The 27,949-nt window shown below is 37.7% G+C and overlaps 1 protein-coding gene across 1 annotated transcript; it reads right to left on the bottom strand.

Moving 5' to 3' along the window:
- Positions 1-167: 167 nt before the first annotated feature.
- On the bottom strand, positions 168-27,647 carry IL7R (interleukin 7 receptor). The gene is made up of 8 exons (XM_032337616.1): positions 27,460-27,647; positions 23,246-23,384; positions 11,623-11,780; positions 8,419-8,576; positions 6,049-6,211; positions 5,029-5,122; positions 4,077-4,152; positions 168-3,679 (listed from the first exon to the last, which is right to left on the bottom strand). Exons 1-8 carry the CDS (start codon positions 27,539-27,541, stop codon positions 3,176-3,178), a joined length of 1,374 nt encoding a protein of 457 aa, XP_032193507.1. The 5' UTR covers positions 27,542-27,647; the 3' UTR covers positions 168-3,175.
- Between the last annotated feature and the right edge of the window lie 302 nt (positions 27,648-27,949).

Consider the following 27,949-nt stretch of genomic DNA (forward strand, 5'->3'; position numbering starts at 1 on the left):
GTTATTAATTCCTTAATTTGTGAATTCATTACTTAATTACCGAGTGAGTTTCCCCCAGAGATCCAAATATAAAATAACAGCAAATGACACCAGAATGTGTTCAGTGGCTGAGGAGAACTGTGGCCCACTCTGTCCCTTTTTCCTCACAGAAGACAAGCACAGGCATAGAGAGTTCCATAGCATTTAATTAAATATGAGATGGTAACACACAATGGATACTTAGATACTTAGCAGCTCTGCAAAATGTTTGTAATGCCCATGGGAAGTATGTGGTCCAATCAGAGACCTTCACTGTAGTGAATTCTGGAGAGTTTTTAGAACAACCCCAAAGAAAAACCACTGAGCTGACAAATGCCATCTGATCTGTACCATTCCACTTGTCTTACCACATATTCTCACCACCTTCCTGGCCAGTTCCATCTTATAGTGCCTCCAGAAGTGTTATGAAAACACATGTATGCACATCTGAAATAGCCTATCCTTGGCTTTTCTGAAGCCAGTTTCCATGGAAACCAGAAGGACAGGTGAGGCAAAAGCTAGTGGAAAATCAGTTGAACACGCCAAGGCTCCCTAGATCCAGCCAGGATTGTTTATCTGACCAAATGAGCTGCCTGTCAAAACAGCAATCATTTCATGCTCTACAGAACTAGCAGTTTACATCTCTGCCTTCCGCATTGTCTCTCACCAGCTTTTCTTTCTTAATGAAATCTGAAAGGAGATCCGTCAGAACTAACTTGTAATCTGATATTATACATTACCCCTGAGTATAAGATCACACATTAGCAGCAGTTATGATTATAAGAGGATAATACAATAATTTTAAATCCCTCCAGTAAAAGACAGACAGTCACACACAAAATTCAAATGATAATCTGTACTCAACAATACTGAAACACAGGATTTTAGAGCTGGAGCAACTTGGATCTTCCTCTAGACTTATACTCTCATTTCTTTGAGAGATTGTCTATTATGTCAGGGAAACAAACTTCTGGCTTTAAGTCCTGACTTAACAACTCAGGTGGAATGACTTAGCTGTCCTTTCTGTCTCCCGGTTTTCCCATAAGACAAAGCTAACAACACACTTCATAGGACCTTGGTGGATAAGGTACCAGAGAACTAGGCTGATACGAAGTTTCCTGTGATGACCTCCTCTTTGAGAGGTTCCTATTTCTACAAAAGGTAAAGAACACATGTCTACCTGGTGGAAAATGTCTTCTGCTGTTGACACACCAGGCAGATTCTGCTTTTCCTCCATGCAGATATGGCATTTTCTCGATTGTCTTCAACAGGGCCCTTTGAATGATCATGCCTCTATTATGGCATTTTATGTGATTATAATCATTTGTTTACAAAGCTGACACTTTTATTAGATTGCTCACTTTATGAGGCCCCCGACTTTATTAGTCTTCGATTCCTCACACCCAGCCCTAGGGTTGGCATATAGCAGACTTTCCATAAACACTTGTCAAGGAAATGAAAGGGATAATGCTTATGGAAATGCTTTAAAAATCACAAAAGCATGAAGGGAATGTGAGATTATATTCTTCACTGATTCAGAGAAAAGCATTTGTAAGGTATAATGCCCAATGGAAGAATAAATGATCTTACTATAATTAGGCTGCTAAACCAGCAAATAAGATCTGTTAGACAGAATTTAAAGCCCCCTTCCCAGATATCACAAAACAAAACAAAGAGATTAAAAACACATCACCTCCTCAACAAACTAAAAACAGAAAGAAAAAAAAATATGAAATATCAACCCCAACAACAGCAGGGACAAACTCCTGGACAAAACCAAACCAAATCCTGAACCCATGCCCTTCATGACTTCCTGTGCCTCAGCTGCCCTGTGTGATTCTGCAGGTGCCCAGGGGCTGGGGGCCTGTGAGAGAGACCTCCCCTGCACTCCCCTGGGTTGCGATTACTTAGCTGTCTTAACCTGGTTTGAGATAATAACCAGAAATTCATCTAGACCAAGAAAGGCAAGGGGACGCATGTCAAATCTTTATCTTCAAGACCCAGGCCAAGTCAGCTCACTCACTATGTATGTTTATAATTCTCCCTTGAAGCTTGTGGCAGCATCTAAGGCCATAAAACTCAGGACAGTCTGTAGATATGTTTGGGTTGGGGCAGTCTCTACACACAAAGAAAGGTTATTCTTGGTTTATTGCTCAAGTGCACCTGTATCCAGAGCTGGTAACAGATCCTTCTGTGTCAAGGGATGCAGCTGGGTGGTGGTAGCAAGAGAATCATGTGTTTGATAACTAACAGTAGAAATTTTGGGCTTCTCCTTTTTCAGAAAAACAAAATCAAGTGGTATTTGTGGCTTTTTCTTGCCTTATTCAGTTTTCATAGACGTGGCTAGCCATGGTAGTTCACATACTACATCACCCTTTCTTTCTCTTAACATTTTTTTTTTTTTTGGTGGCCTTGTCCCCATATGCCTGGGAAACTCCTGACTTACGCTGCTTGTCCTGGAATGAGTATTTATAACATCCCCTTTCACTTTCAAAATGACTCAATTTGGACAATAAATTATATAGTCATCCTGTTCCATATTATTGAAGTCTGGCACTTGTAAAGGGAACGACCCCTAATCAAGGAGAAGTACATGCCTTGAAGGGCGGTGGGCAGAGTTAGATGCCAACCATCAAACCCCATGCTGAGGGGGAACAAAATGGACAAGTTACCTAATGCCTCTAAGACTCAGTTGCATTATCCATTAGAAAAGAGAATAATAATAATAATAACAATAAAAATTGCGCCAGTGCCCGGATTACCATGAGGATGCAGGGAGACAAGATGTGTAGAGCACAGGACACACAGTGAGTCCTAGTAATGGAAGATATCATCTCTGTCTCCTTTCCCTCTGTCTGCCCTTGCCTTCTTCCTGCCGTACACCCTCCTTTCTCCTCTCCTCCACTCTTTCTTTCATTCTTTCCTGCTTCTTTTTCTTTCTGAAATAATGGAATAATTTGGGTTGCCTGCAGCAGAGTGCTCCTCCCTCAAGCCAAATGACCCTGGAGTGGGGAGGAGTGGTCCAACCTATGTTTCTGAATCCTGTAGATTATACGGAGGGCTGGCATTAGTTTTGTCTTCTTTGTCCTATGAGGGAAAGTAAGTAGGAGCTCGGTCATCTTGGTCTTCATGGTTCCAGTCCTGCATTTCTGACAATTCACTGGTTTTGGTAGAAGCTGGACATGGTGACATATGCTTCTTCCTGACTTGATCCCAAGGAAGTGAGCCCGGGCTGTCCCCGGACAGCTGGGTTCAGTGTCAGGATTCCTGGCTGGAAAGGAAATGGAGTGGGCATGGTGCTATTTGTAGTTCCAGACCCAAGCAGCAGGCCCTGGTACATATGAGGCCCATTCTTGCCACCTTCCCTGCAGTCTGGGGACCTGGAAGAAGGTTGCACAAGGGCCTCACACATACTGGTGATCCCAGCCAGGCTTCCGAAGGGTGAATCTCCTCTGAAGGTTTTTGGGGTGATGACTGCATGCTCTGATGGCCAGGTGGGGCCCTGCATAACCCCTCGAAGCCTTTGCTTTTCAGTCTCATCTAGTTGTGGAGGAGAAGTGTTTTGCAGAAAGCTCTCTGCTTCATCTCTAGCTTGAATGTCATCCACCTTATGAATCTGGCAGTCCAGGAAGCTTTCGGGGTTGAAACTCACATTCAAATTCTGCACCAAAAAAGAGAGAAGGCATAGAGAGTGCTCCAAAGGGACACACAAGCAAAGGTTCAGTTCATGGAAGGATGTAAGGAACTTTCCGACAGGGTCTACCAGAGAACGTTGGAGAACTACCCCATGTTCTAGTTGACTCTGCCTCTGGAAACGCTCTGACACATCAAGGTCTAAAGGGACTGGCTATGTCCTCCACCCTGGGAGACTTCTGAGACTTTTACTTCATTTTAGTTTCCTACCTCTAGGGTGGTACGACCAGGATCTCATGAGGGACCCTAGTCATGGGAAGCACAAAAGATCAAAACTTATTGTTCAACTTTTCTCTATCCTGCAATATCATTCTTGGGTACTGGGATGCCTCTAACATTGTGGTAGAAGCACCAGAAGCCCTCACCTTTTTGGGTTTCTTGCACAGTTGTTCCAGAGTCTTCTTATGATCGGGGAGGCTGGGCCACACAATGGGTTTAATTCTGAAATGAAAGAACATTGAGAGAGAGGAAATGAATGGTGTGGGAGCATGCCCAGTAGGTCTTTCCATTTGTTCTGAGCCAGAAATCAGAAGAGCGGATTTCTAGTCTTGGCTCTGCTACAACTAGGTGGGTGAGATTGAGTAAGTGACTTGTTTTCCCTGGGCCTCAGTGTCCTGTCAATTCACAGAGGGGTCATTGTCAGTCATCTCTGTGAACACTGGGGAGAGAGCCCTGGGAAAGAGGAACAGTGAAGTTTGGCAATGATGTAGCTATGAAGCCAACATTCACCCTGTTCATCTACTCCTAATATAGGTGTCGTCATCTTATTTCTCCCCTCTGCTCTTGTTCTGGTGGAGATGAGGAATATTTTCTAAGTCACCCAGGGAAATTGCTCTAAGTTGTTCTTTCTCAAGTTGGAGTCTTATGAGAATATATGGCTCTGTGCTGTGGGTAGCTTTCTAGAACATTAATAACTTGAAGGTATGTGCCAAAAACATCATTTTTGTAATGAAGCCAACATGGCTCTTTCGTGGGGTAGAATGCAAAGTCCCACAAAGTCATGTGTTGAAATTCAAGCTTTCAAATACATTCTGCATTTTCCCTGGGTACCCCAAGCCACCCAAACATTTTGGAGGCATACTTTCTATTCTGTTAGGAGAAAAAGTTTGGGAGGAGGGTTTGTCAAATTTACATATTTTCATCCCTTATGAAATTAACGGTTGAAATTCACCAGTGCCCCCAGCTGGGGAGGAATATGGGCACTGTAATTCCAGAAATGCCTTATTCCCCTTTGTAGTTTTTTCATCAATAAATAGGGTTAGAGCTCCAACTGTCTGGGACCCCAAGTAACCATCCTCTTTATTAGTTAAAGTTCACCTTTTTTTCCATAATGCACAGGCCAAGATGACCATCAGAGCCACAAAGAAGAAACTCAGAATGCTAATAGTTAGTAAAACAGGATCCATCCTCCCTAAAATGCAAGGATAGATCTTGGTTAGCAATCATTAACCATGTAGTAGGGGATGCTTTCAGGGTGCTTTGAATTTATTTAGTAACATAAGACCATCTATTATTTCTTTGAAGTTACTTTTCAGCAAATAGGATGATGTACTAGATTTATAAACTAAGAATTTTGGTTTCAGTAAGTGGTACTGAACTGGGTGACCAGTTCAGTGACTAGAACATCTGTCACTTGAAATATAAAAGTGACAGGCATTAAGCTGCCAGAACTCTTTCCCAACTCCCACCACCAAGAGAAGGAAGCCCTGCAGGAGAATGATGAGGTGGATTCTCTATACTGAAGACTCGACAAATTCCAGTCTGAGAATGGGAGTCTGGGATGGCAGAATAGTTCCCCTCATACGTCAAAGATAAGATATGTTTGCGGTGTTTTTGTTCCTCAGGAGCCTGCCTGAGCCATGTTCTTTGTTTTTTCTAGCCACTCTTGCTTCCTAGACCACGTGGGTATCTTTGTTATTCTGAAAAAGGGGGCACGGAAGAGCAGCATTTGGTTGCCCGTCTTCCATCACCACAGGCATTCCCTAGAGACACTTTACAGAGACCAGCCATTGGAATTCCAGTCTAAATTGGTAAAGTGGAGGTAGTAGATGGGCATTTTGTTCATCATTAGCATCTCCCAAGAGCATCTAGGTCAGTAGAGTCACTGACGATACCAGTAGAGTCATTTGATCAACAACTAAGGACCTTGCTCCCACCACTTCCTTGTTCTTCACCAAAGGGGCAAAGACAGCAGGTCATTCTATAAAACTGTAAGAATGCCCTCGGGGGAGTCCTAACTTGTGGGTTCATTTAGTCTCTCTGGCTCTCACTCCTGCTCACACACTTTGACATGCAAAGCCCTATGAAGGGCACAAAGATTCTATAGTCATTTCTCACCGGTGATCTCTGGTGTTCTGAAGTGGAAGGTTGGACTCCATTCACTCCAGAAGCCTTGAAAATAGTTGGCATTAGGGATGGACCGGACTTTAATCTCATACATTGCATCAGGCTGTAGTTTTCTCTGTAGGAGTGTCAGCTTTGTACTGGATATGTTCACATGCTAAAGAACAAAGTACGCTGTTACATGTCTAGGATTGAAAAAGAAGTGCTACCCAGATCCCCCGAATCATTTCAAGTTGAGTGTCTTCAGTCACATGGATACTCTCATTAGGAAAAGAAGCTATGACATGGGGAGGACCATGTGTGAGCTCCTAAATGATGCTACCAGGGGTCAAGAAGGACAACAGTACCATAAGTCTTTGTTCAGGTGAGCAGGTGACCTTTGTTCAGCCCAGGTGAGCTGGGCTCTCCATTCCAAGAGGATATAAATCACTCCCAGGCTCCCACCTTCCTTTCTATACTTTAATTTCTTTTTTCCCCTTTTCCCCCATTTCACATTCCAAAAGGAAATAAAAGGGAGTGGTAAGGTTAGTGAGCAGGAATAATTTCTCTCTAGAAAATATACCACTCTATATTGTAAATAACAATATAGAGACAATAGTATCTTCAAAAATGTGTATTACCCTTAAGGAGGAAAAAACATCTTTCAATTTGATCAATAAAAAGTTAATATTCCGTTGTTACTTACATTCATACTTATTCAATTATTAGTTTTCATGTATTTATTGAATTTACATATTTCTAATTTATGAGACATTTCCAAGTTTCTTGCTAATTTTTCTATTCTACATTTTTCCTTTTCTTAATGATTTATATGACCTCTTTATATAGGAAAGATATTAACCATCTGTCAGTAGTATACGTGACAATTTAATCCTAATTTCTAATTTCTAAGTTGCTTAATGACTTTGATTATGTGCTGACATTTATAAGCCTTTATTTTTATGTAGTCACACGTATCAATCTTTTGCCTTTTTTTACTGCTTTTATGCTTAGGATATTCTTCTTCATCTCAAGATTATATAAACATTTACCTATATTTTCCCTACCTAGTTTATAGTTTCAGTTTTATATAATTTCCTTAAATCATCTTTTTATTTTATTTATTTTTATATGGAGCAAGTTAAACATTTAACTTGGGTTTTTTGGCAAGTAGCAAACTGACTGTCCTACTATCATTTATTCAAGATCCTTCCGTTCTACGCTATAGCTGTTTTTCCACTGATGCGTTTTCAGATGAAAGTTCAAGAGGGCAGGATCAAGGTAGCCTAGTTTGTGGGATGGATGGGTAGAAAGACAGAGAAGGCTGTTTAGGGCAGACATTACATTTAATATAAGTACTGTACAGCAACATGTTGTGGAAAAAGAAGGCTAATCCTGGCCTGAGAAAAGGGAAGAGTATGGGTAAGTAGACACTCTTCACCTTGAGAAGGAGAAGCCATCATTTGGTTTTTGTCCATGTGGTACAAAAAAGACAGAAGTTAAGCCAGTAGGCTAAGAGAAACCTGAAAATCTGGGACACTCTACGTTTCTCCTGTCTTTTTCTCAAGACAAATTTCAGGGACAGCTAGACCATTCCAACAACAGTAACTCATAGAGTCTAAATAGTCCTCCAAATTATGATACAAATGAATCTTGTTACTAAGCAGATGAAGAACTCAGGCTTTTAAAAAAACGAAGAAAAATATTCCACTCGCTTCCTTACTTCAGGCTGATTCCACAACTGTGACCCAGACTGTGGCTATGACTTGGTCATGATTTTTGCCTGATTTGCCTGTGAGAGTTGTGTACTTTTTGAGACCCCCCAAATAAAGAGGATCGATTCTGTCTTAATCTGTATTGTTAATTCAACAGCCTAATTTAGAAACATTATGAAAAGAAAAAAATAGAGCAAGAAAAAAAAAAATTAGAGCTAGAATGGGATGGCCCCAAGAAGACCTAGGTTTTGTGGAACCTGAAGCTTCTTTCAGGAAAAGGGACATTTTGTTTTTTAAAGATTTTATGTATTTATTTGACAGAGAGAGATACAGCAAGAGGGGGAACACAAGCAGGGGGAGTAGGAGAGGGAGAAGCAGGCTTCCTGCCCAGCAGGGAGCCTGACCTGAGCTGAAGGCAGAAGGTTAATGACTGAGCCACGCAGACTCTCCCAGAAAAGGTATATTTTGACCACAAAATTCCTATGGGCCCTCCCCAGGTAAATTCACCTCCAGGACAATGAAATTTATAACATTAAGAAGTTTTTTATTTTAGAGTTTTATGTAAGTGTTTCAAATTTTGTATATTTTATGTAAATTTACTTATAAAGTATATATATATATATACATCCTTATGAATGTTGTAATGGATAAATGTGGGTAATCTACATACCATCCAGTCATTTTCATTTTTTTCCTGGCGATAGGCCACCTCATGCATTAATTCTTTCACATACTTCTTCTGTGAATGAGATGTGTTAAATGTCACCAGAAAATCATTTGCTCCCTCGCGATAGATGACTCTTATGTCAAAAGGAGCCTCAGGTTTAACTGGAAAGGAAAAAGAAATCAAAAAGGAATTTTCTTTTTAAAATTCATTTATACTTTTTAAAATTCATCTACTCTGAAAATCACGTTCTTTTTCTGAGTCAGTAACTGGACAATTGTTGAGAAAACCGTTTCTTCTTCTTCCTGATTCACAGCCTAACTACGCTTTTCAGCCTCCCCAGCAGCTGGGTGTGGTCTTGTGAGCAATGTGGGTGGAAGTGATGTGTACCATCTCCCATCCTGGCCCAGGAACCTTACATGTATGGCTCTATGCTTATTCCCTTTCTAACACTTGGAGACATATGTTGAAGACAATGGAACCACAGAATGAAGGAACTCTGAATATTGCTTGGAGGAGCATCAACCACAGATTAGAAATACCTATTTTGGTTCTTATGTGAGCAAAAAAATAAACTTTTGGTGTTTGAGATGTCATATGTTTTAGGGTTTATTTGTTATAGCAGCTAGTGCCAATTCTACACTAAAAAATATTCTCTTTGCCTTTTGAATACTAGATAAATTGCTAATAACTGGCCCCCAAATAGGAGTATTTGAACTTTGAGTCCTTGTTATTCCAATAAAATCAGATTGTAAGCTGGGAGACTTGCACGTCTCAGCTATATAGAATTTGAGGGTCTGCCTCCTGGCCCTAAGCTCATAACTTCTGGTGTGACTTCAATCTAATTTGTATTGGCTCTAAATTCTTCTCTAGTCTCTTCCTTCTGCCTGCTTGCCATGCAAAGTTCCTCTTAGGAACATATGCACCATATATGAAATGCTATTGAGGGAGATAGGTTTTATTCTAGGCAAAATGATCCCAGAGAAATGTACTAAATTCTTTGAAAAGCATGCGTGTCAGGTGGCCTCTCCACTATTGTCCAGGGGCTTTCCTGTCTTGGGTTCTTAGCTACTCTATCTCCAAAGCCTGGGATGTTAGTTGTCTAAAGGTGGGACAGCCACTTTTTCACATGGCTGATCTCAGACAGAGATGGGGAGCACATAGGCTAAAATCTAAGCTAAACCTATTGTTAATGAGAGAGTATGTGCTCATCAAACTCTTACTCTGTAGACTGATCTGGAGTCTAAGCTACCTGATTTGGGCTTTGAGACCGACTTGCTGACCCAGTAAAGTGAACTCATGTGGTGGAATTTGGCTCACTTATTATTGTCATTTGCTCATAGTGGTAACCACCTAAGATTTTCCTGCATTGCCCCAGAGATCCTGAAAAAGAGGAAGTCTCTCCTTTGCCCTTCGATGTATTATAAAAGAGGAAGTTTATTCTTTTTTACTCTTAGATGCACTATAGAAAGGGAAGGTGCCCAGGGGGAACAAGGGGAAAGGCAGGTGGGTATAAAGAAACAGACCACCAGAGAATATTGTCAACATTTTCACGTGCCAAGTCAGTTCCTACTCTTCATTCAAGAGAATAATTAAGATTCACCTTCTCAATGAAACCTCTGACACTGAATTCCTTGCCTCTTTCCCATCTCCCAAGGACTCCCAAAAAGGGAAGAACAGACTTATATCGATTATACACCTACTAAGCACCAAGTGCTTTAGTTATACAAGCTTCCACCAACAATCCCTTATTACCGCTATAGTGACGAGGAAATTGAGTCTCAGAGAGATTAATTAAGTTCAGCCTTCTATAAAATGGTTTGCTAGTATTTAAAGCCAATTCTGTCTGATTCTGAGGCTTGCTCTTCTCTAGCTTTTGTTTTTGTGCTCCATTATCTCATAGTGGCTTGCCAGGTGTCCTCCAAATAGGTCTGTCTCTGGTCCAAAGTGTGCCTTTGAGCACATTAGGAAAAGTAGCTCATTTCTCAAGAAATATTTTTATAAGTTTATTTATTCTGGAAACAATCTGAACAATAACAGATTTATGCCACCAAGACTAATGGGAATGGAGGAAGTTACCCCTCTAGCCTTATCAGAGGGCCCAAACCTAAAGAAAGGGAAGTATGTGAGGGCCAGGTGGTTGCAGGGGAACTCTGTTCTAGAGCTCAATCAGGGACTTCCAGTTTAAATTCAATTCAATGACAGTTCTGCCAATGAAATATAACTTTAAGAACCAGAAGAAGGTACTACTGAGTAATATGCCTCCACTATCTCTCATTCTGGTTGCTTAAGGGTGCTTTCTAAAACCCCAAGGGGTTCCTAACTCCCACTTCACAGGGGCACATGCTACCAGGTGTAAGCACTACTGCTTTTTTCCCTTGGCTCCTCAGATGTGGTTTTTGAGATTTGTTTCTGCTGGGGTATAGAAATTGGGCCTCTGAGAGAACTGGGTATGATTTGGGGATTCAGATGGACAGGGTGCCAGCTGGAGTCTCTAAAATGCCAGGAGTCTGTCAGAAGACTGAGAATCTTTGTCCTTTCTACCTGCTCTCAGAGAAGTGAGAGATACATATTTGCAGTTATGTGTGTGTGTGTGTGTGTGTGTGTGTGTGTGTGTGTGTCTATTTATCTATATTTGCAATTCCAGTGATGAACCTGTAGATATTATGCTCTTGCACAGTGCACAAACTGACCATCCATCCTTGACAGCCTAGTCTACAAATGACAAAAGCCAACTTTCTTGTGTCCCATACTCATAATTACCTTGTTGTTATTATCTCCTTCTTTGCTTTCACATAGGTTGTGGCCTATGTTGCTGTGTGGCCAACATGCACAACCCTCTGACTAATGTGTCTTTTTCACATTAGTGACTTTTTCTCTGACTTTTTTTCTGGGTAATTTTTTACAGATAGAACTTCTGCTTTTACTCTATATTTTACCAATTTAGTGAAGCAAAGCTGAGATAGATTTAAAGTTTCTCACCTCCTTGTTGTCTCTAATGAATACTGCTCTCTTACCTTTAATTTTCTTTTTGGGTGCCAAAGAAGGGGTCAAAAATAGGGAGAGAAAGTGAACCATAGTATTTAAAACCAGCAAAAGAATGCATCTCTTCAATCACTTTGTCCAGTTTCCACTTACAGGTTATGACACTGAATCAGTGTCTTCATATATCCCTAAATGGCAACCTTACCCCTTTATACAAATTCTTACCTATTTTGACTATGTTCAGTTTCTTGAAAGTTATGTTCTTTCCTCCAAGTTTCACATGTATTTCGCTGTCTCCGATGAGTAAGAATTTCTTTGTCTTAATGAAATACATCTCATGTAGTTTATCAAAAGTCAGGCATTTTACATTCAAAAGGGCCCCACTGTAGAAACAAAAAGTGAATCCATCTTAAATCAAGTCGGAGTCTCTGTATACAATAGAGTAGCATTACATGGATATTTCAGTTGTGTGACTTCAACTCTGTCCATAGGTGTGTGGATGCATAGATGCTTATGAGAGAGAGAGAGACAGAATTAAACAATGTGGCTTCTTGCTATTGTCATACCTAGTGATATACTGAATCTGAAACAGTCAAAGCATGTTCATGAAAAAGATGGAAAATTCCTATTTTTAAATGATCAATCATTGAAAAACAAATACTTGTTTAGGTGAGAAGGTAATTTCTCTTTTTGATATCCTGCAGAAATAAATTGAGAAAATAAAACCTGTAAAGAAACATTGCCCCCAGAAAACTTAAAGGAAATGATACAATAGTCTAAAGAATTGTATACATAAAACCATGCATACTTAATGAGTAATTTAGGGATTTTCAAAGGTAATTTTGACTGTGCTCCACTTTTACCTAATCAACAGACTTTAAAATCAACCCTTCTTCCCATGTTCCCGAGCTTAACACACAGTAGTCATGCTCTAGGAATTGAACTCTGTCACTTCCTCTTCCCAATTCAGATCAGACTTTCAGGAAACTGAGGAAGAGAGATTGTTGCCTACTGTACAACTAACATCAAAATCTCCACATTGAGGCACTGAGGTGCTCAATCAGTTAAGTGTCTGCCTTTGGCTTAGGTCATGATCCCGGGGTCATGGGATTGAGCCCTGTTCAGCCTGGAATCTCCTTTTTCCTCTCCCTTTGCCCCTCCCCAACTCGTGCACACACACACACACACACACACTCTCTCTCTCTCTCTCAAATAAATAAATAAATAAATACATTTATTTGAATGTGTAAATACATTTATTTATTTATTTATTTATTTGACAGAAATCACAAGTAGGCAGAAAGGCAGGCAGAGAGAGGAGGAAGCAGGCTCCCTGCTGAGCAGAGAGTCTGATGCAGTGCTCAATCCCAGGACTCTGGGATCATGACCTGAGCAAAGGCAGAGGCTTTAAGCCACTGAGCCATCCATGCACCCCCCCAAAAATATATTTTTTAAAAAGTTCCACATTGTACTTTTAAAATAAAAAGTATATGTTTGAGTTCCAGTAATAGCAGAACAACTTATGTCATACTAGCCCTCTAATATGTAACTATTATACACCTTAGACAAGCTATTTTTTTGGAAATCCTATTTAAAAGCTTTAGAGAGTAACCAAAAATATGCAGACATGAGAGGGAAATTAATCCTTTAAAAAGAGGTGGATGGTATCCTTGTTCCTAGTTTTTTAAAATTTGTTTGACGGCAATCCTCAGATCATACTGTGATAGGCATCTAGAATATAACGGAAAGCTACAATTTTATTTTCTTGAGAAGTTAGAGGACTTGTCTGCATGGCTGGATATTTTTAATGGGGATGTATGACACCATATCTGCATATAAACTTTGCTCATATCAGTATATGTCCCTTTAATTGTCAAGTGTGGGAGAGACTCTAAGAAAAACAGGGGTTAGCAATAGCTAGATGGCTCTAGAAAGTACTGAAATGAGATTTTAGATGCTGTCTCAAAATAAAAGAGAATTTGAAGATTAATCTAGTCTTGTTGACCTACTAACAGAGGTAAAACTAACATTAAGCAGAGGAATTTAACAGAATCCAGAAAACCTGTTACCAATGTCTTTCATACATTCAAAAGCCACTATAATAGATGAAAAAAAGAAAAATGAGACCCATAGTCAAGACAAAAAGCAGTCAATGTAAAGCAGTTACTCTAAAGTGACCAGATGTTGGAATTAGCAGAAAAGGACTTTAAAGCAGCTTTTGTAAATACATTCAAGGGCTAAACAAAGAATATGGCCATAATGATTGAATAGATGTATAATGTTAATGGAGCCATGGAAATTGTAAAAGAAAACCAGATGAAAATACTGTAATGAACAAGTAAATCCAAAATTTGTAAAAACGCACCATAAGAGACTCAATCTCACAAAACAAACTGAGGGTTGCTGGGGAGAGGGGGGTTGGGAGAAGAGGGGTGGGGTTATGGACATTGGGGAGGGTATGTGCTTTGGTGAGTGCTGTGAAGTGTGTAAACCTGGTGATTCACAGACCTGTACCCCTGGGGATAAAAATATATGTTTATAAAAAATAAAAAATTAAAAAAGAAATTTGTAAAAATGCACTGATGGGCTTAACAACAGATTGAAGATGGCAGAGGAAAGGGTCAGTGAACTTGAAGACAGAGCAACGACAAGTTTTCAGTCTGAAGTAACAGAAATGGTCAGTGACCTATAGGATGATATCAAGGGATAAATAAATATGTAATTAGAATTCCAGAACAACAAAAGATACTAGGATGGAAAAAAATGCCATAAAAAATAATGGCTGCAAATTCCCCAAATCTAACAAAAATGTCTATTTTTAGGTTTAAGAAACTTAGCAAATCCAAGCAGGATCAATCCAAAAGAAACCACCCCTAGGCACATCACAGTTGAATGGCTGAAAAACAAAGGCAAATAGAAAATTTTGAAAGTATCTAGAGAAAAATATCACTTCTGATCAAAAACTATGGGAACTGAAGACCCTGGAATAATACCTTTAAAACTCTGGAAGAGAGAAAAAAATATGTCCACTTTGAAACCTCACATGTACCAAATATTCTTCAATAATTAGGGTCAAGTAAAGATATTTCCAGATAAATAAAAATTGAGATAATTTGTTTTAACTTCTTTAGACCAGAAGGCATTGATACCATAAGGGATTGCAGATCTATAGGAGACAACTAGGTGTACCAGAAAGGCTATACTTTGGTACATGTAAAAGACAATATATATTTCTTTCTTTTAAATTATTTAAAACTAAATGATTGCTTAAAACAAATATTATAACATTATTGTGACATTTATAATGTATGGTAGATATAAAAATATATAACAATAGTGCATAAGATAGGATGTGATAATTGTTAGTATATTGATGTATCATTACAAGTTTCTTAGATTTCATATATGAATTAGTACAATATTAACTCTAAGTAAACTATGATAAGGTTGAATATTGTTAACTATTAGAGCAATTACTAAGAAAAAGATATTGCCCAAAAGTACAAATAAGGAAGAAATTGAGTATCTCAATAGCTCTATTTCTTTCAGAGGAATTACATTTAATATCAACAAACTTCCATAATAAGAAAACTCTATCCAGATACTTCTAGTTGGTGAGTTCTAGCAAATATTTAAGAAACATGCTAAGAAAAGCATGGGTTAGCAATAGCTAGATGGCTCTAGAAGAACATAACTGAAAACTGAGAACTGTGCCAATTCGACAGAAATTACTCTGGAAAATAGAGTAGAAATAGACTCTATCCAACTTAATTTATGAGGTTAGCTCAACTCTTGTACCAAAAGCTGGCAAAAATATCACAGAGAAGAAATTTACCGATAAAACGTCCCCCTAGAATGTATATCAAAATTTCCTCAAGAAAATATTAACACATTGATGTTACTACTATGAGAAAGTAGGTCACATCCCAGGAAATCCAGGCAGGTTCAGCAATCAAATATGAATCATACAATTCACCATATTACCAGAACAAAAGTCACACATAATCTGATTATCTTAAGTAACGCAGATAGACATATGACAAAATTCAACATCCACCTATAATAAAAAACTCTCAGCAATTCATAGAAGAACATTACCTCAACCTGTTCAAGGAAATTTACAGAGTCTAGAGTTACTATCATATTTAATGGTGAAATTGTGAATGTTTCTCCCGTTGATAAGGACAAAACAGGAATAACCACTTTCACCACTTTTATTTATTAGAGTACTAGAGGTTCTAGCCAGTGCGTAAGGCAAGAGGAAAAAATAAACAAGAAGATACACAGTTTGAAAAGGAAGAAAAAACCTTTCTTTGCAGACAGCATTATATAGATTCTCCAACACAATTACAGGAACTAGTAGGGTGAATTCTTCAGGGTCAGAATATAAAAGACAATTATATTTCTATAAGCTAGAATCAAACAATTAGAAAATAAATTTTAAAAACAAATCTACTTATGATAACAATAAACATAAAATGCTTAAAAATAAAATTAATAAAGGATGTTCAAGACCTTTACAATGGACATTATAAAACATTCCTCAGAGCTATTAAAGGAGATCTAAATAAATGGAGTGGCATATTCATGGATTAGCAAATTTAGTAGTGAGAAGATAACAAATTCCCCCAATGTAACATATATAATATTAATCAAAATCTCAGCAAGATTTAAAAGAAAAAAACCAAGCTGATACTAAAATTTATGTGGAGATATAAAGAGCTCAGAATACTCAAAACAACATTGAAAAAGTAGGGCAAATATGGAAGATTCAGAGCAGATGATTTCAAATTTACTATAAATCTATGATAATCAGGCCATTTTAGACCTGGCATAAGACTAGATAAATTGGGGCACGTGGATGGCTCAGTCTTTTCAGTATCTGCCTTTGGCTCTGGTCATGATCCCAGGCTCCTGAGATCAAGCCCTGTACTGGGTTCCCTGCTCAGTTGGAAGTCTGTTTTCTCTCTCCCTCTGCACCTCCCCCTGCTCATGTGCACACTCTCTCTGTCTCTCTCAAAAATAAATAAATAAAATGTTAAAAAAAAAAAAGAATCAATAAGTTGATCAACAGAAAGTGTAGAGTTCAGAGATAGACTTGTACATAGAAGTTTAATTGATTTTCAATACAAGTGCCTTACCAATTTAATGGGAAATAGAAAATCTTTTCAACAGATTGTCCTGAAACAACTGAATAAATATATGGAAGATATGAACCCTAATCACATGAAAAATTAATTAGGTATGAATTATAGACTTCAATTTAAAGTTCAAACTATAAAATATCTAGGAGAAAACATAAGAAAATATCTTTCTGACTTTGGGAGTGAACAAAAATAGTATTGACACATAAAAATTAAACATGAAAGAGAAAAAAAAAGACATATTGGACTTTAATCAAAATGAAATCTTCTTCCTCATTGAAATACACCATTAAGAAAATGAAATGACAAGTTACACACTGGCAGAAAATAGTTGTAATCCATGTATCTGACAAAGGAATTATATCCAGAACATACGAAGAATTCATACCCATCAACAATAAAAGGATAAATAACTCAGTAAAAAAGACAAACGGCTTTAGCAGACACCTGCCATAAGAAGACATACAAATGGCCAGCAGCTACTCAGAAAGATGGTCAAAATTATTTGTTATTTGAGAAAGGTAAAGAAAAATCACGAGATATTGTTTTCAAAGCCACATGTTGGAGACGATGTGTAGCTCTCACACTTTCTTGGTTGATGAATAGAATGGTATACCCACTCTGGAAAACTGCTGGACAGTTTCCTACAAAGTTAAACACACACCTACCCTATGATTCAGTGATTCCACTATGGTTTTTACCACAGAGAAATGAAAGTGTGCATTAACAAACACATCTGTAAAATAATTTAGTAGCAGCTTAAAAAAATAATAGTCTAAAATTTGAAAAATCTCCAGTGTCCATCAAGAGGAGAAAGGATTCAAAGCTTGTGATATATTCATGCAGTGGAATTAATAGCAGTTGAAAATATGAGCTCTGATACATACATCAACATGGGTAATTCTTGAAAGCATTTTGTTGTGTGAGAGAATTCATATAGAAAAGAGTAAACAGTGTGTCATTCCATTTATAAGAACTATTGGAAACTGGCAAAACCAGGGGGTGATAGATTGCTCACATGGGATGAACGGCTGAAAGGGGACTGGAGGCATCCTTCTAGGGTGAAAGAAATATTCCATATTAAAGAAGGAAGTAAAATATGTATTCTCATTGTAAAAATAATTAAACAATGAAGAATAAAAATAAAAGTACTCATTTCTCTTCCTTCCTCAACCCTCAATTTAATGTCCCTCCCCTGTGATAAACATGGTTACCAAATTTTTTCTACATGCACTTCTAGCCAAATAGCCCTGAATAGAGGTATAGCTGGCCTAAATTTGAAGTGGGGATAGTGGCAGGAAAAATAAAGGCTTTGTATAGATTTGCTTACAGGGAAAGAATTCTTCTAAATAACAAGTTATTTTTTAAAAAGATTATAGGGAATATCTTCTAAAAAGGTCCTTTACTATCTACAATATAGAATGTGTTAGTTTTCTTTGGCAAACTGGGTGTGGGTGTACTTATCTCAGCATGTGCTCAAGTGAGCCCTCTCTAGGATTGTTCCTGGACTCTGAGCAGAAAGAACATGTTTGTGGCTTGAGATGAGGTGGGCATTGGGCTAAAATCTGAGAAGGATGCCTCAGATTTAGGGGCAGAGTCTCCCAGCTCTGGGTTGCTGTGATCTTTGAGTGACTGGTTATACTTCTGCATTCAGACAAAGATAGAGATGGTTGAAGAAATTTTAAGTTTATTAATTGGCTAAGTATATTTACTACTTGTGGCACCTTCCTTAAAATTGTCCCACCCCCAATTATAGTTTTTTTGTTGTTATATCTTAAGGTATGAAATTGTTTTGGCTTTAAGTGTGTGTGTGTGTGTGTGTGTGTGTGTGTGTGTGTGAGTGCGCACGTGTGTTTTGGACTTCCTAGAGAGCGTATCCTTCATTGAGGTTTTTCCCCTTGGAGTAGAGTAAATATCAAAAGCAAATTTTTAAGTTAGGCCAGATGGATACTAGGGGACAAATTTGGGACGAGTGTCACATGGAAAGTTCTGAAGATGGCAATACGTCATAATTAGATGAATAAGGATAGAGGGGAGAATTGGAGTAGATTTTATTTCTGAATTTAGGTAAGACATAATGTGGAGAAATTAAAAAGATAATAGCTTTTAGTTCAGTCATCGAGTTTAGAATATATTTGTAAGTAAAGCATGGTAGAATATTCAATTATAAATCCTTAACAAGAAGCAAGTTCTTGGTATTGTTGGAAGTTTAAGAAGAACCTAAAATGGTATTCTTGGTTCATTTTCACCTTTTGGAGAATGAGATTAATAAGCAATGAAATAGAAAGGGTCACCATACAGTTGGCTTGTGAGCCTTGGCATCCTTTTAAGTGTCTGAATTCCAGGATCCACTCTATATGGAGGGGAAGCCATGCTAGGAGCTAAGAAAACCCAGTGGCCTACAGTGGACAATCTCACTTTGTGCCAGTGGCCCTGGCCTCAGGTAATTAGAGAAAATTTAGTGTCTTCCCCATGATTAGTTAAGCTCAAGTCAATCCAATTGAATTTCAATTAACTTAACTAGGTTAAAACAATTTACTTTGTTGCTAAGCATTTATTGCTAAGATTAGACATATTCTAGAACTACACCGTTCAACACAATAGCCACTACTTGGTATGTGGTTATTGAACATTGGAAATATGGCTAGTCTAAACTGTGATGTGCTCTATGAAATACACAACAGATTTTGAAGATTTAGCATGCAAAAAAGAGTGTAAAATATCTCATTAATATTTTTATATTGATTGCATGTTGAAATGATATTTTAGATATATTAACTTAAATAAAATATATTAAATTAAATATATTATTATATTAAATATGTTAATTTAAATTAATTTCACCTATTTATTTTTCTTTTTTTAAAATGTGGCTACTAGAAAATTTAGAATTACATATATGGCTCAGATGTTTGTGGATTGCACGTATTTCTGTCAGATAGAGCCATTTTAGGGTATTTTGGGGGGAGAAAAAAAGGATTATAATTATTCAATGTTAAAATTAAACACAGAAACCAAACTTGAATATTCTCTGGGTAGACAAAATGAGTTAGTCATGTAAGCAGATGTTTTAGCTTACTTTGTAAGACAAGCAAGATTAACTTAACCTGGGTGACTTCTTGCTTATGCTTCTGACAATCACAAGCAAAACTTAAATCGTTTGCCAAAATTGATAGGAGGTAACCACTAACCAATTTCCATTCAGTTAAGAAAATTTTAACATTATAGCCAATCACTGTAAAGAATAAACCTTCATCGCCTTTACACTACATAAGTTACTTTATAACAATATATCTCTAAGCCACATTCCATATTTTAGTTTAAGTGCTCCTGGTTTGCAAACCTTTTGGTACATGCACAATAAACTTTCAGAAATTACTACTTTGGTGATTTGCTGGCTTTACTTCTGTTTTTTGTTTGTTTTATTTGTTTGTTTGTTTGTTTTGTTATTGTTGTTGTTGATGTACTTTTGACCTCAGGCTAACAAATTTGGGCCTGTAGGACCTTCCCAGGGGACCTCAACCCTAAGCCACTCACAAAAACCCTCTGTTTCTGAAAACTGGGAGAGACTGTTGGGAAAACCATAGTGCCTGCCTCTCTACCCTGTGTCCAGCTTCCTAAATTTCCTGCAATCATGTCTGGTTTATCTGGATAAATGCATTTCTCCTGAGGGGGCAGACAGGTGTCTCCATGGAAATAGTAAAAACAGAAACAAAAGCAAACTATAGCTTTTATTCCTCATTTGGCCTTGAAAGACAGAATCAATCTCAAAAATATCAAACAACTTTGAAAGTTAGTATGGTTTACTGAAGAAGGACTAAATTAATTACCTGACAGATATTGCTAGGTAATTCTAGAGGTAGATTTGGTAGGGTGCCTGTGTCACAGGTGGTAAATGATGAAACCAAGAGTGACGTATGTGAAGTGATATCTGTAGGTGGCAACTGGGAGTGAATGTGGTACCCCCAGGAATGCGAGAATAAAGGAAATCAGCTGCCTTCTGAAAGCTGACTGTAGGACTTACACAAACAGCTAAAAAGCAGGGTTCCCAATTCAAGTGCCTTTGGTATCTATAAGAGTGGACCTCACTTCTGGACTGAGATTTAAATGTCTACCCACAGAAGCAGCTGGAATTCTACTTTGTCCTTGTGCTTTATGGGCCCACTATTATCAAAACTGATTTTTAAAGAGATAAACTAGATGTTTGAGTGCTGGCAGCTAATCCTAAAAAAATTAATAAGCACTTTAAAGTCTGAACCAAATAACCTTCATCTTAAAATGAACAAACTCCTTTATTTTACTTTCTATTTACTGAACAAACTTTTGATCACACTGTTAATGAAAATCAGTCTACACTGAGAATTAAGTGCCATTTACAGGTATTGACCATATACCAAAAACCTCAATGCAAGGTAGTTGTTCTGATCAGAGAGCTTAAGTAATTCCTTGGTCACAGAGCTCCATAAGGGTTGCTATTGGGATTCTAACCTAGGTGACTATTTTTGGTGCCTCTATTTTGTCATTCTAGGTACCTGCAAACTGGTTAATGTTTTGGTGAATGAAAAATTTTCAGATCACCCAGTAAGAGTGGATTTATATTGATATACACCCTACTGGCCTGCTCTGTTTCTCTTCTTTCCCAAGACCAAGTCTCATAGGTCCTGAGTCCAGTATGAATATCTGGGTATCTATAATAATTGTTATCTACCACTGTGAAATCATCAATTGGCATGCCAGTAATCTAATACTATGATTTTGGCTAATCCAAGTACATTCCTGAGAGGTGGATCCTCTCACTGAACACTAAATAATTTAGTTTCTAACACTGGGAGATTGGTGGCCAGATCAGACAGGTGGTAAACTCACCTAGGAAAATGCCCCTAGTAAACTGGGAAATAATACCTGGTTTCTAGCAACAATCTAAACTGTGTAAAGACCTCATCAGAAAGCACATTCTTGAGTCATTTCCAATTTCTTCTTTATTAACATGTTAAAGGAACAGAAAGTTCCAATAAATCTAGTTTCACTGGAAAAGCAACCTAGCCTATCCAGCAAATATAACAGACCAGGGGATTTTGATTTGAGAAACAATGTCCCTGCTGGGCCTAGGAATTACATGAAAATCCCTGTCAACATATACCTTTATAAAAACAGCTGCTATCTAGGAGCACCTTATCCTCCTCATATTTGTTTCACACTGCAAAACATGTCTTAAGACAATCTCTTTCCAACTGAAATATCTAAATCCAATTGAAAACCCCCAATAGAAGCTGCTGACAGATTACAATATGACAGGAAAGATAATCAAGAAATTTGAAAAAGGGAGTGGACAAATTTATTCAAGGGGGCAAGGAAGTGGTGTGAGGGAAAGTGGCCAGAAAGGCCATCTCAGCCTCCCAAGGAGAAACTACGCTAGCATGACAGTCCATCAAAGAGCTGAGTGGAAAACCCAAAGTCAAACTTCTGTTGAAGGGGTTTTGTCCATAAAAATGAGTGGATAGTTTGAATAAATTGTTTGGCTATGTTGGTACATCTAGTTGCAGTAGAGATTCTGGACATTGAAGGTTTCTGTTCTTCTGACGATTTATTTCTGGAAAGTGTGTTAGAGAAGTGAACCTACAGAGGCAGAGTGAGACCGCACTATGGAATTCAAGTCCAAGACCATCCTTCTCCAATGACTCCATCAGGAGGCACTGCATGAGCACATGCAGGAAAGCTGCTATAATTTAATGTAACACATGTGATTTAGAGCTTGTCTAGACTTTGTATTAGAGGGGCTTGGCTGAAGGACTACTGAGTTTAAGAAGCCCTCTTTTCCGACTGGTGAATCTTGACTTACTTTTTTTTCTAAGAAATTAATTAGGTCATCTGATATGAATTTGGAGATAACCCTAAGTTAGAATTTCACATTGGAGCATTTTTTTCAAGTCATCAGAGAGAGTAACCCTCAGCAACAAAAGATGGTTTGTGGAGGGAGAAGAAAGCTCCCTGAGCTCTTCACCAAACTTTCAAACCAGAGAGAAACGTTCTCTTTTCCCTTGCCTTTTCTCTGAGACCTCAAGAAACCAAGAGCTGGGTTATTCCTGCAGATTTTTGGAAAATTGATACTGAGGGTATCATGCGAAGTGAAACTATGTCAAGAGGGTAGAAGTGAGGTCTGTACTCAGATTTTGTTATTTTAATGCTCTTTTCCCATTACTTATTATATACTGGATGTGTCTTCTAATTAAATTATTAAAGTATTAAATTATTTAATCATCCAGACCTCCTTATGAGTTAGTATATTTCATGTAACAGGTGAAGAAACTGAGGCATAGTGAGTTACATAACTTGCTTTAGGTTAAAAAGCCAAGTCTGTGCAGTATTGGGATCAGAAACCAGGTAGCTGTGCTCCAGAGAGCAACAAAGCACTAGACTGTCTCATGTTGGACAAAGAAATCTGGGGGAGGAGTATCCTAGGAAGGCAAGATTTAAACTCTGCCATGAAGTCAGGATTGTGAGGTCATCCCGTCAGCTTGCTGTAGCAGCAAGGCCAGACAGATGAACCTGTGAGAGCATCTCTGCTGGAGTCTTTTGGTGAAGAACAGGGAGTTTCAGGAAGTTTTTGGAATCTATTTGACTTTAGTACTTGAGAATTAGGCCCCCTCCTCCCTCCTTTGCTAAGTAGCACATGGAAGGAGAGGCAGGATTTCTAGGCACCTCACCATATTTCAAGTTCCAGATTGGTGGTATTGACGTCGGGGTCATCAAAAGCACAGGTCAGCAAGTGTTGGGTTCCATCCACTTCCAACTGACTGTAGCAAGAGAATGAATAGTCATCCAGTTCGGCATCTTCAAACTCTCCTGGGGAAGAACAAATCCGCAGCTGTTAATGAAGCAAGTGGGTACCTCCTTTTGAAATCTGGAGTGACATTAAAGAAATGGTAGCCTTTTGGGGCAGACATGAAAGAATGATTATAAGTTTATTTAAAGAAGAAAAGCCCAAGGGAAAAGACAGAAAAACCAATACCAACACCCAAACCGAAAAGAGCCCAAACCCAAACCAAATTCTCTAGTGAGCACAGATTTTTCTAACAGGAAACAAAATCATCACAATTACTAAAAAACCTCCAAATATTTCTAAATATTTCTGCTATTGAGTTAGTGCACCAGAGATCTAGAATAAAATACTAAGTATACTCTTTCTTTAGAATAAAATACTAAATATACTCTTTCTTTTTTATACTGTTAATTTCTTCTGTTAAATGGTACATTTCGAATATGGATACTTTATCTCCATTATTCAAATGTTACCTAATCTAGCCTTTGACTTTATCACTAATCTTCATTTATTTACTCCCAAGTATTTCTTTTTTGAATGAGAAAATGAGAACCATCTTACAGTCAGAAGTTCACTTTTTAAGGGATAGTTTTTCCTTGCATAAATAGGCATCCCAACCAAAAGTATAATTGATCATCTCCATTGTACAAATATTTATTTAAAGCAATTTGTCTTAAGCTACTAAGGCAAATGTGGTTAGAAAAAATTAGATCTGCCAGGACTCAGATCTAGTAGACCTTCGCATGAATCCTACAGGTACTGCTTCTATAGGTATATAGATCCTTCCTCTATAGATATTATATCTTAAAGACATCAGAATTCTGGAAGTATGGAGGGAACCAGAATTTTTTTTCAGCCACTTTTGGGCAGTACAATCTGTCACAGATAGTAGTAAATTTCTTAGACTGGGTTGAGGACCCTAAGATTAAACAGACATTTTGTATATATATTTCACAGTATTTAATAAAAAAAATTGTCAGCAAATACACTTGGACTGGGACCTGAAAAAAATCCAGCGTAACTGAAGCCATTCTTGGAGTGGTCAAATGTGAGCCTGTGATGGCTTCCAGGTCCATCAATACAAGAAAATACTTTGACCCATCAACAACAGAAATTAGAATTAGAATCTGTTAGGGTTTTAAATAGGATATAGAATGTACTAAAATTAAACTCCAGTTGAGTGTCCTGAATGCAATGAAATGTAGAAACAGCATCTTCTTTATTTCAATAACTAAGCAGGTCTGTGAGAAAATTAGTAAAGCTGGTTGTGAGTGGACAGGTTGGTTCAGTTAAAGCCACAAATCTTGAAAAGCTAGATCTAGATAAGAGCTGTTGGCACTTCTCTTTCCGACCATTCCTAGAACTCACTAGGCCCACAATTCTGCCACTAGCAAAGACTTCTTATGTAATTTCAGTAAGGTATAGCCTTCTTCTTGATGACAGTTTTAAATAATGAGGGGGAAACCCATCATTTAGTGCTCACATTTTTTTTTTTAATATAGAAACACATTTTTTTTTTAATAATGTATTTTTTAAAATTTCTTTTCGGCGTAACAGTATTCATTGTTTTTGCATCACACCCAGTGCTCCATGCAATCTGTGCCCTCTCTAAATACTCACCACCTGGTTTCCCCCAAGCTCCCACCCCCCACCCCTTCAAAACCCTCACATAGGGCTCACATTTTAAAACATGTTCATTCCTAATCTTATAGGACAAAGCTCTTGTCTCCTAAGAACTGGCTATTTTCTCAGTGGAATGGTTCTAGGTGGCTTTAGCCTGCCTTTACTCAGCAGTCCTCACTCTGTCTTGATGTTTTCTCTTTTATAAATCTTCCACCAATCCTATACAACAGAACCTACATTACTGTTTGGATTCAGGCTTCTGTGGATCAACTTTGTCTCCAAAATTCTTCGAGATCAGTATAAGCCAGAGAGAGAACACAGTCTAGCAGATGCTGAGCACCAGTAGAACAAAACACTCCCACCTACCTTAGCCATCCTGTCTGGTGGAGTGAGTCTGATGTACATTTTCATACAATATACAAAGCACTGGTCATACAATTAAAGTGACTAAGTTTTGAGAAGCAGTTCCTTGGCTCTTTAGCCAATAAAGTTGCTTTGTAACCAAGAAAAGTTCCCCTCAACAACTTGCAAAATTGCAAGGCATTTTACAAAGAGAATATTATACTTGATCTAAACTGAAAAATCCTTAGGTAAAGGTTATATACACAGTGGTTAAGGCCTCTGTCACCACAGCTGTGGGTTTAAATTCTTATTATTCTACTTTTTAGCTGTGGTCCTTGTCAGGTTACTCAACCTCTTTATGTCTCATTGTTTCAATATGAAAATTCACATTATTTTGAAGAATGATTGAACAAAATATATGCAAAGACTTAGCTTAAAACACAGTAAGCACCCAAAAAGGGTTAGTTATGATTATCACCTTTTTGTTGTTGTTGTTTTTGAGAAATAATAAATGAAAAGGTAAAATAAGAATTCTAATTCTGAAATATATGTGAAAAATTTGGGGGCTCCTTTGAAAAAGAATTCTATGTCAAAAGTATTATTACTATGGCTTTGAAATTACATAGAACTTAAAACAGTGAGTTAACATCCTTCTTTAAATGCTCACTATCTAAGCATATTTTTTCTATAAAAATTTAATTATTTGAATATGTATTATAGACAAGGCCATGTGGTTTAGAAATCTTTCTATTGAAATAAATTAGTTAATTAAAAGCATAAATGGCTTGGATTTTTAAAAAATAACCCTTTCTTCTTTTGTTCATCTTTGTGGTTATCAAAGAATGAATCTTTCAACAAATAGCAGCTGATTATTATACAACCAAACTGAAATGTGTTTTCAGATGATCAACGTGGATGAGTGGTTAGATCTCCTAAATCCATCTGAAATTTAAATTTAAATCCATCTGATCAGTTTCAGTTAGAATTCTTATTTCTTTGAAAAAAAAAAAAAAGTATGGCCACCAGGAGGAAATAGAGGGAACAGATTATACTCTGAAGAGTAAGAATTGGGTGTTACTTGCCAACCATCTGTGCAAACACTAGGCAACACTTTCAAATAATAATCATCCTCACAACGGGATTCATACATGGTCATGCTGTGAAAAATGTCAGCCCTCTGATAATGCCCCTAGTGAAAATATTCTAGGAATTTCCACCCTTAGTAAATACATGACTTGACATAGCTAAGCTGAATCATTAGGCTGATGTATTTGATAACCTTGGTAAGAAAATCCTTTTTAACTCTTAAAGTGATAGGACTTAATTATCAGGAACAAATGGGTGGTCCAAATTCCCAGTTGGCTCCTGTTGCAGCTGTTTTGCCTTTGTCTACAGTCTTGTTGTAATTACAACCTGTTTACTAAGTAGGCAGCACCAGCTTCCAGGTGTTAAGTATTTCAAGGATCCCAAAGATTATTATAGGATGATAAATTTGCCAATATGTAGAAAATTAAATATATTTCAATGAGACAACTCATTCAGATCTTTCTCTGTTCAGTTATTCACTAAGAATCTCACATAAGTTTATCAAAACTGAAGTATTTTGAAGAAATTTTCAAATACTCAATTCGAATACTGAATGAGTACATGTTCTAGATACTCTTTCAGGTGCTAGAGATATGGCATTGGTGAATGCAGACAAAGCTGTTGTTTCTGGAAATTATTTTATCATGAAAGTCATGCTTTTGGAACCTCCTGAAAAGCTAAGCAAAAGAAATCTAGCTTGATTTTTTAACAAGGTAAAACTTCCTTGGAGATTCTCCAATAAGCACAGCCATTGTGTCCATATGGGTGTTCTTTTTGTAAGAGCAGAGGCATTGACCAACAATTAAGATTCACATTTAGAGAGTCAAATGCATTCTTTTCTGACAATTCTAAGACTTTATAAACCACCCACTGTCCCTAAGACCCCCCGTCCTGGTGGTTAGAACTTAAAAAATGACTGAGTATGTGGTAAGGTCTCCAACTCCTTTCCAACCCAGTATCCAGATCAGGTCTGTTAGGGATCTGAGTAACCTGAAGCATATGCTAGAGATAATCTGAAATCCTAAAGAAAAGTTAGAAATGACTCACCATTCTGTGCATAGCCACTTTCTCCAGAAACGGCTTGAAGTAAATAGAAAACCATACCAAAAGTTGTACCCAGAATCATCATTCTGAGAGAGAGAAAGACAGGAGAGAGGAGGTGTGTGAGCCTATGTGTAGGAATGAATGAGAGAGAGCAGCAGTGAGAGAGAGACAGAGACAAATCTACAGCTTTGGCACTTTATACTTACTTAACCACAGACAGGGGGAAGTATAAACACAGCAAAAAAGAAGACAAGTGCCAGAAACAGGAAGTCTGAGTAAAAGTATTGCTGTTGTAAGCAGAGGTAGCGGAAATGAAGGGATAGAGCCTTTGAATTATAGTACCTCTTTGACATTCCTTTCAGCCCCCAAACTTATTCAGCTTATTCCAGAGTAAGGTAGCACATTCAAATCTAGCCCCAAACTACCTGAGACTAGGGTGAATAAGATTTAATTAAAAAAAAAAAAGCGTAGATTCAATTAAAGATTCAATTAA

This window comes from Mustela erminea, chromosome 3, assembly GCF_009829155.1.
Source record: "Mustela erminea isolate mMusErm1 chromosome 3, mMusErm1.Pri, whole genome shotgun sequence".
Taxonomy (NCBI): Eukaryota; Metazoa; Chordata; class Mammalia; order Carnivora; family Mustelidae; genus Mustela; species Mustela erminea.